This window comes from Parasteatoda tepidariorum, chromosome 5 (assembly GCF_982258835.1).
Source record: "Parasteatoda tepidariorum strain Cologne lab strain chromosome 5, Ptep-v5.0, whole genome shotgun sequence".
Lineage (NCBI taxonomy): Eukaryota > Metazoa > Arthropoda > Arachnida > Araneae > Theridiidae > Parasteatoda > Parasteatoda tepidariorum.
The window spans coordinates 57,915,720-57,932,359 of NC_141759.1; the positions used below are offsets into that span (position 1 = coordinate 57,915,720).

Genomic DNA, 16,640 nt, shown 5'->3' on the forward strand with positions numbered 1-16,640 from the left:
AACTCTTTTCAATTATTGGACTGATTGTTCCTGTATTGTTTAACTTAGTTCCTAGTAATCTGATCATTAAAACAAAAGTTATTCTAGATGGTATCATTTATTTACTTATTTCTTCAATTTCCAGAGCACAAAATAAAAATGTTACTAAATAACTTTTAACCTGAATAATCAAATTTTTACTTACCATAATTATATTGTCATGGTTTGAGCAGCCTGCTTAAAATGTGCAAGTAATTAGCTCAGCACATAGTTTAATGAGTCAGGCAAAATCAATCTTATGAAAAAAAGACCATTTAAAAGAACAAAGCAAAATTTTGAAAAACGAACTGAAAAATTTAATTTTGCAAAATAAAATGGTGGCTGTGCAACCAATCATTGATGAGATCTTTCCTTTAAAAAGATGGATCTTCATCTATTTCATATCCCTATAAATATTAGCTTTGTAGTCGATTGAATTAATTTGTTTCAAATAACTCATCTTATTGATCTAAATAAAGATTTTTTTGTGTCTAGCTGATAAAAATGTTAATGAGTAAAGATTATGCCGATGAAGTAAGAGGTAAAATAGATGATTTCCAAACTCATGAACCTGATTATTACGGAGTGAACATAACTGTACAAGATGATCATGGAACTGCGCATTTATCCTTGATTGCACCAAATGGCGATGCAGTATCAGTAACTTCAACTGTAAACCAATAGTAAGTAATTAATGCTTATTTATCACATTTATTCCCAAAACTTTACTTGCTAATGCCAAAATTATATCTTTAGTTATGTTTCGCTTAAAAAAATTATTCATTACATTTTAAAAAAAAATTTTTTTAAAGAAATAAGTAAATAAATAAATAAATCTTGGTTTCTTAGTGCTACTTGTAGCCCTACAAAGCCTTAAATTTTTTAATAACTAAATTTTTTAATTTTAAAAAAGCTTGTAAATATAAAATGTATTGTCTTTGTATCTGAAGTATCTAAAGTGAGAGACGATTTAGAAAATCAATACACGGAAAATGGAAGGAGAAATAAAAATGTTAAATAGTATAATAAATTCAAGAAAGGAATTTACTGTTACTTAAGAAACCAGATATTTATTCCCAAATTTTAACATTAATTCAGAAAGTCATTAATAGTTGGCGCTATTTTTAAAACTATATAAAAATGTTTACAAAATAACTTTTCTTAGCTGCAAGAAAATTAGGTCAAAATTAACAGACACCCTTCAAAATTAACTGAAAATATTTCAGTTGGAATAGTCTAACACAGTGGTTCTTAACCTTTTTAAGCCGCGACCCAAATTTGAGAAATATGTTCATGTCGCGACCCAAAAAAAAGTCAAAATTTTTTTATTGCTTTATTTTAGATCGTATTTTTAAAATATCTTCAATCCTACGATGATGATTTTTTTTAACTTAAAAATTTTTTATTTATTTTTTTAATAATAAAGATAAACAAAAGTACTTTTCGATCCAAGGAAAATTTAATTAATAATCAAGTGTTTTTAATAATTTTCATTGACCAAATTAAAATATATTTATAACTTTATGAAAATAATTTACATTTTAACTTTTTCCTAAAAAAAAAAAAGGAAATATCTATACATATGTTAAGTCTTTTAAATTTTAAATGCAAGTCATACAGTTTTAATGAGAACCTTGTGCTCGAATACATTTTGAAAGACCTCGGTTGAATGCTTGTCAAGGAGCACCTTATATCTATTTCAGGATTTAACTTGTTCCGGTAATTGTTTTTGATTACACACCGAGCCGAAAAACCAGCTTCACACACAGATGTTGTTGAAAAGGGCAATAATACTTTTAGGGCTTCTTTAACAATTATTGGCTTTTCGGTTTTTAATTTTAACCAGAAAGCACATAAAGATTCAGTGTCTTTGTAGAAATTGTATCGAAGTGCTTGGTCACTTTGTATTTCTATTAATTGTTCTTGAAATTGATTAATATTAACAAATTCCTCATGCAAATCACAAAATTACATCAAAATTAAATGGCATTCGAACCCAATTATATTTGAAAACATCGTCTGCAGGGAAATATAGATCAAAGTCTGCTATTAGTTTTTCTAAATGATTAATAATAATTTTCTGTATTTCAAAATCTGTGATATCAATATTATTGTCTTCAACAAGTAAATTAAGAGTCGGGAATGAAGCAAGTTTCTTTACTTCAACCTTATTTCTCCATAATTTGAGTTTATTTTTAAAACATGTAATTTTTTCAGTTAATTCAATAATAGTATGATTACGTCCTTGCATAGACGTATTTAGATTATTTATTTCAAATAAAATATCTGACAAAAAAGTAACTTCAGTAATCCACTTCAACTCGGAGAATTTAGATGCTAATGGGTGTTTCTTTTCTCTCAAAAATAATTCGACTCCTGTCCGTAATGATAATACTCTTTGAACAACTTTGCCCCGGGACAGCCATCTAACTTCAGAATAATATAATAAATGTTCGTATTCTGCTCCAGATTCGAAGCACAGTTCGCGGAAAATTCTACAGTTAAGAGCTCTTGATTTGATAAAATTGACTACCGCAACAATTTCATCCAAAACAATACATAATTCGGGTGATAATTTTTTTGAAGCAAGATTTTCTCTATGTAACAAACAATGAATCGATATAATTTGTGAATTCATTTGTTTTGCTCTTGTCGAAAATCCCTTTTGAGATGCTGTCATGGCAGCTGCACTGTCGGTGCAAATACTGAAACACTAATTCCAATTTAATCCTTCTTCTTTAAAAAACGAATCGACCATAAGAAAAATATCTTCACCTCTAGTTGTTGTTGACATTGGTTTGCAAAGTAAAATGTCCTCCTGTATATCTGTTAAACCTGGATACCGCACGTAACCCAGAGTTGAGCTTCTTTACTTACATCTGTCGTTTCATCCAGTTGAATACTAAATAAACCAGCAATTTTTATAGCAGAAATAAGTTGATTCTTAATATCAAATGACATATCATTAATTCGTAAACAAATTGTATCATTTGATAATGGTATCTTTTGTAATTTCTTTGAACTTTCATCGCCGCACATGATACGTGCCATGTCAATGGCAGCAGGTTTTATAAGTTTTTCTGCAATATTATGGGGTTTCTTTTGTCTTGCAATATGCCAAGCCACATGAAAAGAAGCAAGTGTAGCTTGTTTGGCAGAATTTATAAAACCACTACTACTTGGTGCATCCAAACGCTGTTGGTATTACTTATTATTTGGTGTATTACTAACTTTTTTGGTTCGACTCAGCGCGACCCAAGAAATATGCTTCGCGACCCAATTTTGGGTCGCGACCCATAGGTTAAGAACCACTGGTCTAACATGTAGGAGAAAAACATTGTTTCACAGTTTTCCTAAATTGTCTTCCATATCTTCTTTTTATAGACAATTTTTTCTTATCTATTTCTACTTTCTTTTAAGGATATGTTTGGTGTTTTAAGGCACACATTTTGTTCATCAGTAGAAAACATTGTCTTAGAGCTTTTATATTTCGTAGTGCCATCTGTTGGTAAACTTTGCTACTAATTTCAAAACTCAGTAGGAATAAATAATCTGGTTTCTTAAGCGGAATGCAGCAAATTACGCATTTCTATCTACTTCTGCATTTTTTAATGATTATTTAAATCATCGGCAATTTCTGGTCTTCAGGTAAAATGATTGATTTTAATACTTAACTTGTACCAGTAGGATTTCATAACAAGTACCTATCCAAATTTTTAATAATTTTCTACTGGCATATCTTTTGATTTACCAATTGATTTTTACTGATTATTAAAAAAGTTAGAAAAACTATCTGTGATCGTTTTGAACAAGGAAGTCGAATCAAGCAAATGTTTGTTTTTACACCCAACGTTTCTTTTAAATCTCCAAAATTCATTCCAAAATGGTAATAGTATTAATAAAATGAAATCATTCTCTATTACAGTTTTGGCAGTCTTATCATGAGTCCAAACACTGGAATTCTTTTGAATGATGAAATGGATGACTTCTCATCGCCAAACATTACGAACTACTTCGGTGTTCCACCGACAGGAAAAAATCAAATTAAACCAGGTAAACGTCCCATGTCATCAATGACGCCAGTAATTATCGTCGATGGAGACAAAAATGTGAAATTGGCAGTTGGTGGCAATGGAGGGACTCAAATAACAACTAGTGTGGCACAAGTAATAATACTTTATTATTTCGTTATCAAGCTTTTATTTATTTGTAACGTAATGTAAACAAAAAGAAATATTTAAAAAAATTTTTGTCAAGATTATGATAAACCCTTTTAAAAAAATTACAACAATCACGTTTAAAATAAATGGAACTGAATCTTTAAAGTGTAAAGTATATATATATATACTTTAATAATTTTATCGTGGTAAAATGTTGATTGATAATGATTTTGAAAGCCTTTACATATGAATAATATTAAAAAAGTACCTGTACCAAAACACCACCTGTAACAGGGGTGAAAGCGAGACGGAAAAGAGGAAAGGCTGGTAGTAAAACCATTTCAGTTATAGCTAGATTTGGGGAGGAGTTTACTTATTCTTTTTTTAAATTTTTCAACAATATCTACTTTATCTTGGAAAAGTAGCAGTTTTATATATATGCCAGAATTATAAAAGAAATCTTGATAGTTACAGATACTTCATTTTTTTCGAAAAAAATGCTGGAATGAAATGTTTTACGTACCAGGTTTTTCTCTTTTCCGTCTTGCTATATAAGGGCTTTCACCCATGACCTGTAACCGACATTCATCATACCTGCCAACTTTTAATCCCTTCCATTATTATTTTTCCCAGTGGTATTAAAATGGAATTAAAACTTCAATTTTAAGCATCCAAATACGTTGTATTTGAGAAAACTTAAGTTGACAACCATGACAGAGATGCCAACTTGCTCCGGACAGCAAATATATATTTTAAAGTGGTAGTTTATCAATTGTGATTCTTGGTTTAATAAATTCAATTTAATAGATTTTTATCCACCACTATTTCTAAATAATTCATAGCCTTATATAAATCACCACTTTACAGTACTTACGCCATAATATGCATTTAATATAGCAAGCAAATATAGTCAAATATTTGGAAAATTTACTGTGTAGTTATCTACCGTTTTTTTAATTATTTCGGCGTGTCCGGAGCAGTTGGCATCTCTGCCATGACAGTAATGCATATTAATATATGTGCTTAATTCTTGTAAGAATAGTGGTGATCAATATCATTTAAAAATTAAGATTATAAAAGAAAAAAATAGTATATAATTACTACCACTTTAAATATGAAAATAAAATCTTCCGGCAGGTATGATTCATTGAAATGGCACCATGTAGTCCATGTCTGCAAGATGATTGAAGAACCCTCTGGCGCCCAGATAAATATCTGTGATGATTCTTTAAAAATATTAAGGGTTTGCAAAATTAAAATAAATTTTTGCTAGAAAAAATTTAAATCAGAAAGCTGGATTTTGAACTATCAGGGAACAGAATGAGGCGGAAGAGCTGAAAATAAGACCAGCTCGGTTACAACTTGTTGTTGGGACTTGAGTGGAGTAATTCTATTCCTTTTCTTAAAAACTAATTTAGGATTTCTATAATAACTAACTACTAACTAATCAACTTTTTTCAGAGTACCTATCCATGTATGGATATCTGCTCTTTCATCTAAATTGGATAATATGTGGTGGAAGGGAAGAGAGGTGCTGCGTTAACATTAAGTTAAATCTCAGAATGAACAATAATTGATAAAATCAAGTCTGAGTCATACATAAAAATAAGTCGCAAGCTGATACATAATAAAGGGAACAAATTGAAGATAAAGAAAGAATATTTACACTATTTATCTATAATAACACAGCTAAGTAATTTTAATATATTTTATAATAATAAAAAAATATTGATAGTTACAAATATTCTATTTTTCTCGAAAAAAATGCTAGAATAAAAATGTCTTTCGCACCAGTTTTTGCTTTTTTTCGTCTTCATTTATATAGATTTTCAACCCTGTGGATAATAAAGAATACAGGTGTTATAGTCAAATCTAGATCTGTTACAAACGACATTAATAAATTACAGATATAAAATACATAAATTCAAGACCTGCTGCTCTAACTGGATGGTCAAAATTAATGCACAAAAATCACATTTACTCAATGTTAAAAAAAAGCAGACTTTTTAAAATTAATAATACCTCAACTTTTCTTGGAAATGATATTCCTGTTGTTGATACATAAATTTAAACCTGAACTGGAATGATCATGTTATTAAAATAATTGCCAAAACCACTGGGAGATATAATAAATTAGGATGTCTACTGGGTCGCTACTCTAAAATATTTTTCAAAAACAACGCTACATCTATCTCACTTTCATCAAACCAATAACTACCGATGCATTCCCAGCCAGGTACAATTTTAGTAAAGTACATGCTAAAGAAGCGTAATATATTCCAAAATAAATAACTTAGAAAGATGAATGATGCCCCCTATTTTATTAGAAATAAAGACATACACTGGAATTTTAAATTAAAGACCCTAGAGACATTAATGTCACTTAATACACAATTTTGCAAAAAAGACCAAAAATGCGCAGCTGCTCATTATAACAATATTTTTAAAGCCGAAATGCAAATTGAAGAGGCTAAATCAGGCCCCTATCACACTTTTTTACTAGCTATGGTATCTTTTCTGACAAATTTAATTAATCCTTTACTATTTTCAATCAACTATTGGTACACATAAATTTAATTTATTACACTGCGAGCGATTGGCGCTGCAGTAGACATTCTAATTTCTATTAACTCCGATAATTTTTTTGGCGCTGTGATTGCAACCCATGACGACCATTAAGGATTTTTTTTTTTTTGGGGGGGGGGGTTCTAACTTGAAATATTACTTTAGTCATGTGTGAAAAAGGCTTGAAATAATCCAAAGAGCTTTTAAAAAATGAGTACGTTTTATTTATTTATTTATATTTTGATTTGTAATAACTCTCATTCTACATTCCGCAGGTTATTCTCAGGTACCTGTGGTTGAATGAAACAATAAAAGAAGCTATTGATGCTCCTCGATTCCACCATCAACTTCTGCCAAACTATATTGAACATGAAGAAAACTTCCCACAAGTAAGTACCTAAACACTCATTCGAAATTGTATAATTTGATTAGATAGTGCTTACAGCGAAGGAAGCCTCCTCACATTTTAGTATATACAAATTTTAAATGGGTAAAAACGACACCCTTTCTAAAAGGTTTAATCATAATCCTTTGTTGTTGTTATTTCTAATGCTATTTTCTATACCAGCAAGCCCGCTTGGTGAAACCAAGCGAATTTAAGACATAGGTTGCGCTTCTTATTTTTCAGAGGAACCATCTATAGCCAAGACACTCACGTCACAGCTCATTTATAGGGTTGACCCATTCATACATCCATCCATTCATCTAAATATCTTGATTTTGACCTGAACCAGAGAACGATTAATCTCCAGTTCAGTACCCGCAGATACATGATTTATTATGGGAACATGAAGGAGTTTCTGACCCAACAGATTTAACATGCACCAAGCACCATTTACTACACGGGATTCTTCGGCCGACGGGGATCGAGCTCATGACCCCTTGAACATGGGCCCAGCGCCCTACCAACCAGGCTATCCCGGCCACTCATAACCTTTTAAAATGAGGGAGCAATTTTGCCAAGTGAAATTTTTTAAAGCATTTACAGCTAAATAAAAACTGCACCAAAGAGTTCACGTTATTTTACCCGAATTCTGTATAAATTTCTTCATTCGTCAAATCTTCATTAAAACCAAAAAGTAAAAAACATTTTCAAGATTTTTATTAGAATCTCTTACTTATACACTGGTGGATAAAATTAAGAGATGGAAAGCATTTTCGCATATTCATTCGCACATGCAAGATACCCGCACGCCGCTCCATGTGTTTGACAATGGTTCCGTGAATGCCCAGAGGTACCGGCAGGAGGTCCTAGAGCCCTATGTGCGTCTTTTCAGGGGCGCTGTTGGCCCTGAGTTCATTTTTATGGATGACAATGCGCGATCACATAGGGCTCTTATGGTTGATGAGTATCTGGAAAGCGAGGATATTCAACGAATGGATTGGCCAGCCAAATCCCCTGACCTGAATCCTGTTGAACATGCTTGGGATGCTCTTGGGAGAGCTAATGCGATGAGCCAACTTCCCCCCAGAACCATTCTGGAGTTAAAAATTGCTCTGGTGGAAGAATGGGAGGGTCTTCCACAAGCCCTTCTTAACTCCCTTATTAACAGCATGCATACTCGTTGTGCATGCTGTCTGTCTGTCAGGAGTGACCTTACACCATACTAGAGGCAACACACACTCTACAAGCCTCACTTTTATTGTCATCTTTTATCCTTAAGTTCAGACTACATTGGATTTATTGGCAATAGGTCTTGCCAATAAATGGCACTTTCATTTTTGTTTTGCATACTTTATTATCATAGAATAAGCTATATCCAAACCAAATTTCATTTATTTATCTTCAGTATTTTTTGAGATATTTGGGAAAATGTCTTCCATCTCTTAATTTTTTCCACCAGTGAACATACATATACGAGTTTATGTACGGTTCGTACGATGCTTTAACAGAGATTCCAAATTGCTCCGAACAGCGAAAAAATATTTTCAAGTGATAATCTTTTAATGTATGATTCTTGGTTTAATAAATTCGATTTTTTTTATGTTTTTATTTTATTTTACAACCGCCGTTGAACAGTCGACCCAATTTTTGGGTTTACGACTACAAATGTTCAACGCCGTAGCCTTGTAATTTTGAACCAATCCAGAAGACAAGGAAACTCCTGGATCGGTACCCCCAGAGGTATTGATTTGTTATGGGAACATGGAGGACTTTGAGACTCGACAGATTTAACGTGCATCAGTCACCATTTACTACACGGGGAGTCTTCGACCAGCAGGGACCGAGCCCACGAACTCTTGGACATGGGCCCGGCACCCCACTGACCAGGCTATCCCGGCCTAGTAGCGACAATTTAATTTTACATAGGTTAACTAGCAGCGTTACATTACAGCCACAAAGAATGGATATCGACAATAACAGTACAATATAAAATAGCTAGCCACGTCACAGGTATTTTTTTATTTATTTTTTTTTTATTTTTTTTTTAAACATTTAACATAAATGGCCATCACGGGTAGCTGAAAAGCTCCGGACTCACTGTCTGTCCCCAGGGACTGGGAGCAGGGTCAGTGGTGAGGCTTGTGTGGTATGTATGTTTTGTTTATGTTGTGTTGCGTGTTTTACCTATTTTTCTTATGAGTAGTAGTTGAGGCAGTGTTTTGGCGGATCATGATATAGGTTACTGTTTTTTATTGTGTGTGCGTTTGTAGACAGTTAAGCCATCTCTTGTTTGTGTGGATCGAGCTTGAGTTTTTTTTTTTTTTTAATTTTATTAGCCTCACGGACAACAGCTTGTGTTGACTGACTGCCTGCCAAATGTTTGCTGGTCAGGGGTGGGGCCAGAGTGTGTTTTAATGCTGCAGCAATGGTTTGCCTGGAGCCCTGACACCTCAACATTGTATTTGCTGCCAGTATTTTTACAAAGTTATTATAAGGTTTATAACATATTGTCTGTGATGTTTCTGGTTATGGCTAGAATGTTTATTAATTTTTGCATAATATGCTTGTTTTTGAAACTGTCTGCAAATATCGTTCTGCCTTGTTCATTGGGTTTTTTGAGGTGGTATGATTCAGTTAGTGGGCAGTCATGTAGGTAGTGACTTGGGGTACCTGTGTCATCGCATGGGCATGTGTCTGTGTTTATTCGCTGCATCCTGTGTAAGAATGAGGGGAAGAAGCCATGTCCTGTAAGGATTTGTATTGCTGCTGGATGGCCTATGAGTCGGTCTGTGTCTACTTTAGGATAATATGATTTTGTTGTATAGGCTTTTTCATTTTCGTCCCAGTATGCCTGCCAAAGTTTTTGTGTGATGTTTTTAAGTTTATTTCTTAGGCTCGATGGTGGAAGCAGAACACCGCTGGGAATCCCGTGACCTGCTGCTGCGTCTTTAGCCGCTAAATCCGCTGCTTCATTGCCTATGTTACCTGTGTGCGCTGCCACCCAGTGTATTTGTGTGTTGCATTTTCTGACTAGGTGTTCTAGTTGTCTTTGTGTTGTTGCCACGTGTGGGTCCTTTTGTTTCGTATTTCTAATAGCGTGTATACTAGCCAGACTGTCTTCCAACATAAAATGATGGATTTTTGTTAGGCCATCAAAATCCATTACAACATAATGGAAATTGTTGAATGATGGTTACCATCAAATAGCTTTGGGCCATCAGGAAACTAGCATAAACCATTAAAATATCTTGATGGTCCGATCAAGAATTTTGTACTGGACTATTAATTAATTAACCATATTTAAATTATGGTTCAATATTTTTCTTAATGCATTAAAAAAATTTTAGCCAACTAAATCCTCTTTTTATTTCTAGGATATTTTGGACGACATGAAAAAGAAGGGACACGAATTGAAAAAATTAGGAGAAAATATGCTAGGCATTATAATGGCTGTTGCTCGAGATGAAAGTGGTCAAATATTTGCCAATTCCGATTATAGGAAAGGTGGAGAAGTGGATGGATTTTAAACTAGTCTTTCATTTTGCATTCACAAGATATAGGCGAATTTCCGTCCATTTTGTACAGTTTCTGCAGCTATGTATATAGATTTTCATGATGGTATGTTGTCATGATTTGTGTTGTGTGTGTAACTATCAATGAAGTGATATTGTTATTAGGATGTGTATGGTTGTACTTACGTGTGTGTTTAAATGGAGAAAAAAACTATGGAAAAAAAACTATAGTTATGTTTTGTTTTAAAAATGAATAAATATTCAAAAAAAAACTGAGGAGTTTATTATTTGTTTTACATCGGTTGTTTAAGTGCATGCATGTCATTAACTAATTTTTCGTCAATTCTCATACTCTGTTATAGGGATGTCAACTACTCGGCTTTGGGCAAAATATTTCGTAATGTGGTAAAAATTCAATCATTAAATACTGTAGAATTTCGGACAATTCAGCATATACATTTTATGCCTCATTACATAATAGCTAATTGGACGATGGATCTTGTCTTGTTTGCTCGGTACCAGCCCGAAGGCTCTCTTAGATTTATCTAATATGGCAACAATAGAAGGTGAGAAAAACGTGGTTTGGAATAATCGAATATGGAAAGACAAACATAAAATTTAAAGAAAACAGAAGTTATGTGCAGAAGCACAGATTTAGCATATGAATTGAACAACATATGATTAAATTTAACATTAATAGATACTATTTACAAATTATATACAGGTTATTTAAATACTATTTACCTTAAAATTTTGCAGAGTATTCCATCCGGCAACAGGAAGGTTGCCAGAAGACTATTGAATGAGGTCGTGTAGGAACTCTAGTTTGAAAATATCAATAAAATTTGCTGTGCCACATTTTTTTGCCTTACTTTAGAAACTGGTATTCAGATTAGCAATGAATTTTCTGAAAGGATAATTAGCGTGAGGTCATCTCTTCTTCTTCTTCTTCTCTGTCAGCGCAACAGCCCCTTGCTGGCCTTGGCAGCCTCAACAGCTGACAAACGCAAGCGGCTCCTATCCATGGCAACTCCCTTCCAATTTCTAATCTTTAGGGTTCTCAAATCATTTTCGATCTCGTTGAGCCATCTAGTTGGGGGTTTGCCTCTGGGACGTGACCCCTCTGGGTTCTTAAGGTGACTATTCTCGTGACGCTATTTTTAGGGCCTCTCCATAGATGGCCCAGTCATCTCAGCCCATTACTGCGAATTATTTGTGAAATTTGGGGCTGCTTGTAGAGTCGATAGAACTCGAAGTTATATCTAGCCCTTTCCCTTTCTTGAATTGCATCATTCCCTTTCTTGAATCGCACAAAAGATGGTTCTGAGGATCTTTCTTTCAAAGATGTCTAGTGTCAGCTGTATATCTGAATTTAGGATCCAAGTTTCACTTCCATAAAGTAGCACAGGGAGTATGATAGCACAGGGAGTATAGAGTTTTTACTTCTTTTTTTGGCTGAGAAGATTCGATCTTGAGGTCGCCTCTGACTTTCTGATTTTGAACATAACAGAGGGTCATTTATGACACATTATGTCACATTTTTGTGCCTTACTTTAGAAACTCGGATTCAGATTAGCAATGTATTTTCTGAAAGGACAATTCGTGTGAAGTCCTCTCTGACTGTCTAATTTCTCGGTGACAACACATAGATGTCGCGCTTTGCAACCTGATATTCATGTGAAATTTTGTCAAGGGACAATAGACTACATGGATGCCAACTGCTCCACTTTCTGGAATAGTTTTAATAAAATGGTAGCAAATTATATAGTAAAATTCGCTAAAGAAAAATAGTTACGCCTACTTTTTAATATAGTAAACAGAAGTTCGATGCTTTACCTTTGTAGTTTATATCATACTTATAATTTTTGATATTTAGTGGTGAAAAAATTATTTATAATAAAAAATACTAAAGTAAAAGTAACTTAAATTTCGTTACCACTAGAAAGTACTTTTTTACCAAGTGGAACAAGTTATACGGTGTTAATATTTTGTATTTGATTGCGTTTGCGGGTTTGCGTGGTTCGTATTACGAGCTCATGAAAATAATGTTGATCTAATTTTAGATAAACAACAACAAAAATAATGAATAGCGGATTAATTATTAATTATGCGTTTATTGACAAGAGCGCATTGGTCTATCTCTAGACGCAATGAAATCCAACAAGGAAGTAACTTTTTTTCTAATTAATGTAGGTGGCGCTACTATTACTACATTCAGACCGGCTTCAACATACCGGGCCACCTTGAAACATAGTTTCAAAATTTGCACATAAATTGACAAAAATCAAAATTTAACTATACACATCTAATAAAAGGATAATTATAAAAAACGAATGCAACATACATGAAATTAAAAAATATATATCTTAAACAGATGTATAGATTCCTTGGTATAAACCGGATAACTTTAACACAAAACAAAAAGAAAAAGAAAAGTCTAAAATAAAGAAAGTTAATCGGTCAATAGGTAAAACTGACAGTTTGTGAATGGGTCTTTTATAAGTTCCTAAGCAAGAAATAGATATTTGAGCGGGATTTATTTTTAATTTTAACTTGCTGACACATTCGCGAGTAATAAAGTTTTTCTCAGATCCCGAGTCTAAGAGGATTCGACAGTTAATGGATTCGTTTTGAGAATTTATAACCTTGACTATAGCGGTGCATAAAAGAACAGGAGAATTCCTTTGATTTATGTTATCGCCCAATTGCTCACTATTCGAATAATTCGCACTAACTGTAGACGAAACTTCATTAATAGGCGCGGCTGATGGCGTCGTTGAATTCTGTTCATCTGCTCTGGGTATAAATTCAGGGGCACTTAAAGAGGGAAAAAAGGGTTTCGGTTTCTCATCTCTATGCAAAGAGCTGTGATGTCTGCGATTACACTTAAAACAGGTGTTAGAAGATTTACATTTTTTTATAGTGTGAATTCCTGATAAACAGTTATAACAAAGATTATTATTTTTAACGAAATCAATCTTTTGCTGAACTGGTAAATTACAAAATTTCGAACACTTTGAAATATAATGATTATCTTTACAATATACACATATAGAAAGCGAAACAAAAGAATTCACTTTAGCATTAATAGGTTTTTGAAATTTACTGGACGAACTTTTGCTGTTTTGAAGAGTTCTAGCATAGCTTTTCAAAAATTCTATTAAATCTTTGAGTTTGGGTATTTCAGTATTATTTAATTGGCGCTCCCACCACAATTTAGTGGAACTATCTAACTTTTGCAATATTGAATACAACATTAAAGTGTCACTAAAAGTATCCACTTTTTGGCCTAAAGTTTCTAATGAACGAATAATTTCATTTACATTATCAACCAAGCTCAATAAAGCTGTAGCGGATTCATTATGAATATTCGGAAGATTTAAAAAGCGTTTAATATGAGCGAAAGTTTGTTCTCTCGTATTTGAATACCTTTCGTCTAACAAATTCCAAGCTATTTCAAAATTATTATCTGAAATTGCGATAGATTGAACATCACCTTTTAAAGATGTCTTTAAATACTGAAGCTTTTGCGCGTTTGATAACGATTCATTTTTTGTTACGGTGGCTTTAAATAAATCTTTAAAGGTTAGCCATTCGGTAATATTACCGCTAAAAAAGGGTAAGGAGAGTTTCGGAAGTTTTATAGTTTCACTCGCGTTTCTCTCGAAGTTTGGAGCAGAAAAAACTGACTCATTTCTCGGTTGCTCTTTTAGTTTTTTCTCACCGCGAAATTTCCATACTATAATTTTTTCTTCGTACTCGTTTGCCTTATCTAGTTCGTTGTTCAATTCAGTTTCATCTTCAATAAGATTTTCAACTGCAGAGTTTATCGTTTTTAACTCAGTTTCTTTTACTTTTAATAGCTCTAAGTTTTCCGACAATTCATCAAAATTAATTTCTTCTACAGATAAATTACCTTCTATTTTTTTCAAATAACCAGTTACTGATCTTCGTACAGAAGACAGCTTTGTTTTCAATTTTTGGAGTTCTAATTCTTTTGCCATGTTTAATGTCTAAAATAGTTCAAAATAACTATAAAGTCTACTTACCCCTTCTTTGGGATAAACATTTTGAATATATTACCATATGATGCGTTTGTAATCCAATGCAAGGCGTTGATTATTGTTTAATGCGCAACACTATCTTCACGAGCCATGCTCCGGCTCGACTTCACCATGTTAATATTTTGTATTTGATTGCGTTTGCGGGTTTGCGTGGTTCGTATTACGAGCTCATGAAAATAATGTTGATCTAATTTTAGATAAACAACAACAAAAATAATGAATAGCGGATTAATTATTAATTATGCGTTTATTGACAACAGCGCATTGGTCTATCTCTAGACGCAATGAAATCCAACAAGGAAGTAACTTTTTTTCTAATTAATGTAGGTGGCGCTACTATTACTACATTCAGACCGGCTTCAACATACGGAACCGGTTACATGATAAACTTATCACTAAATATATGCGGACCGCATTGTGTTAATGTTTGATTCCTATGGTTTGGAGCATTTTAAATTGGTCGTAATATTTTATACTGTACGTCGTCAAGTTTACTTAGTAAGTAATCTAGTGCTGTGTATCATGCTGTGTTAGCATAACTTCTGGCACAATCTTATATATTTGTTTTAATTATTCTAAAACAACTTAATTATGTTAAGTATTAAATATTAACTTATATTCTGTTCTGTTTAAACTAGCTGGGCTCCTGAGGCCAATAATGACACTTTTTCCATTCATCCTGTAATGAGAACTTTAGCAAAAACAATAGACAGATTACATGAAATGCAACAATTGAATGGCACATGTTAAGGTAGAGAAAAAAGAATGGCACTTTGCCATGGTAATAAGAAACAAATAATTGAATGTATAGAAAAATACAATACATATTTACAAGTAGGGGAACAATATTTACAAGAAGAATAACTATTTACAAAATATGAGAAGAGTTAACAAAATTCAAGATGAGAGAGGACAAGATCATAAAAAAATTGTACCTCTGTTAAAATAGAGACCAGACCGTCCTGGTTATAACCACTCGTGTCGGATTTATCTCACCCCATACCTGCCAACTCTTCCGGATTTTGCGGAAGATTTTATTTTCATATTTAAAATGGTAGTAAGAATATACTATTTTTTCTTTTATAAACTTAATTTTTAGATGATTTTGATCACCACTATTCTTACAAAAATTAAACACATATATTAATATGCGTTACTATCATGATTGTCAACTTAAGTTTTCTCAAATACAACGCATTTGTTTGCTTAAAACTGAAGTTTTAATTCCATTTTAATGCCACTGGAAAAAATGAAAATGGGAAGGATTAAAACACCCTGATCAGACCCACAGGGGGTTGCTTTTTCACAGGGTTTCAACAATCTGTGTGTTTATACCATGGGTGAAAGCCCTTATATAGCAAGACGGAAAAGAGAAAAACCTGGTACGTAAAACATTTCATTCCAGCATTTTTTTCGAAAAAAATGAAATATCTGTAACTATCAAGATTTCTTTTATAATTCTGGCATATATATAAAACTGCTTCTTTTCCCAGACAAAGTACAAGCACATGAAGTCAACAAACAGAAAAGTAACAGCAGGAGTGCCCCAAGGAAGCATTCTTGGGCCCATATTATTTATATTATTTACCCACGACTTTCCTGTCGACAAACAAGATTTTAACAGCATCACAGCACTTTTCGCAGATGACACTGGAATCGTAGTGAAGTCAAAAAACCCCAACATTGCCCTACAAAAACTCCAAGGAAAACTGAAGGAAATCGAAACATGGTGTCTAGACTGGAAATTCAAAGTAAACGGACAAAAATCAAAACTACTACTCATTCAGCATAAAAGAAAAACCATCCTCCCCAAAAATCAAATTGTTCTCTTTAATGAAATTATTCCCATAGTCAAAAGCGCAAAATACCTTGGTCTGGTCATTAACAGTAAATTTAATTGGAAAGATCACATCAAAACAGTTATCAACAAAGCACA

General features: G+C 33.1%; 2 protein-coding genes across 7 annotated transcripts in view; one reads left to right on the forward strand and one right to left on the reverse strand.

The window, feature by feature from the left end:
• Positions 1-10,744, forward strand: part of LOC107437355 (scoloptoxin SSD14) — an 88,104-nt gene extending 77,360 nt beyond the window's left edge. For all 6 annotated transcript variants that reach the window (XM_087164000.1, XM_087163997.1, XM_087163995.1 and 3 more), the window contains 4 exons: positions 514-701; positions 3,944-4,184; positions 7,019-7,132; positions 10,503-10,744. In XM_087164000.1, coding sequence (XP_087020126.1) covers positions 514-701; positions 3,944-4,184; positions 7,019-7,132; positions 10,503-10,655 — 696 coding nt within the window. In that variant the 3' untranslated portion in view covers positions 10,656-10,744. The remainder of the gene's footprint in view (positions 1-513; positions 702-3,943; positions 4,185-7,018; positions 7,133-10,502) is intronic.
• A 1,268-nt stretch (positions 10,745-12,012) lies between these two features.
• LOC147809401 (uncharacterized) lies at positions 12,013-14,644 on the reverse strand. The gene is made up of 2 exons (XM_087162792.1): positions 13,198-14,644; positions 12,013-12,131 (listed from the first exon to the last, which is right to left on the reverse strand). Exons 1-2 carry the CDS (start codon positions 14,642-14,644, stop codon positions 12,013-12,015), a joined length of 1,566 nt encoding a protein of 521 aa, XP_087018918.1.
• Positions 14,645-16,640: the final 1,996 nt, after the last annotated feature.

Excerpts from the sequence above, each read along its gene's own strand:
- LOC147809401 (XM_087162792.1), bottom strand. The coding sequence starts at position 14,644 with ATGGCAAAAGAATTAGAACTCCAAAAATTGAAAACAAAGCTGTCTTCT. Across the intron at positions 12,132-13,197 it reads TATTACTCGCGAATGTGTCA|AAAGTCAGAGGCGACCTCAA; the intron begins GCAAGTTAAAAT and ends GTTCAAAATCAG.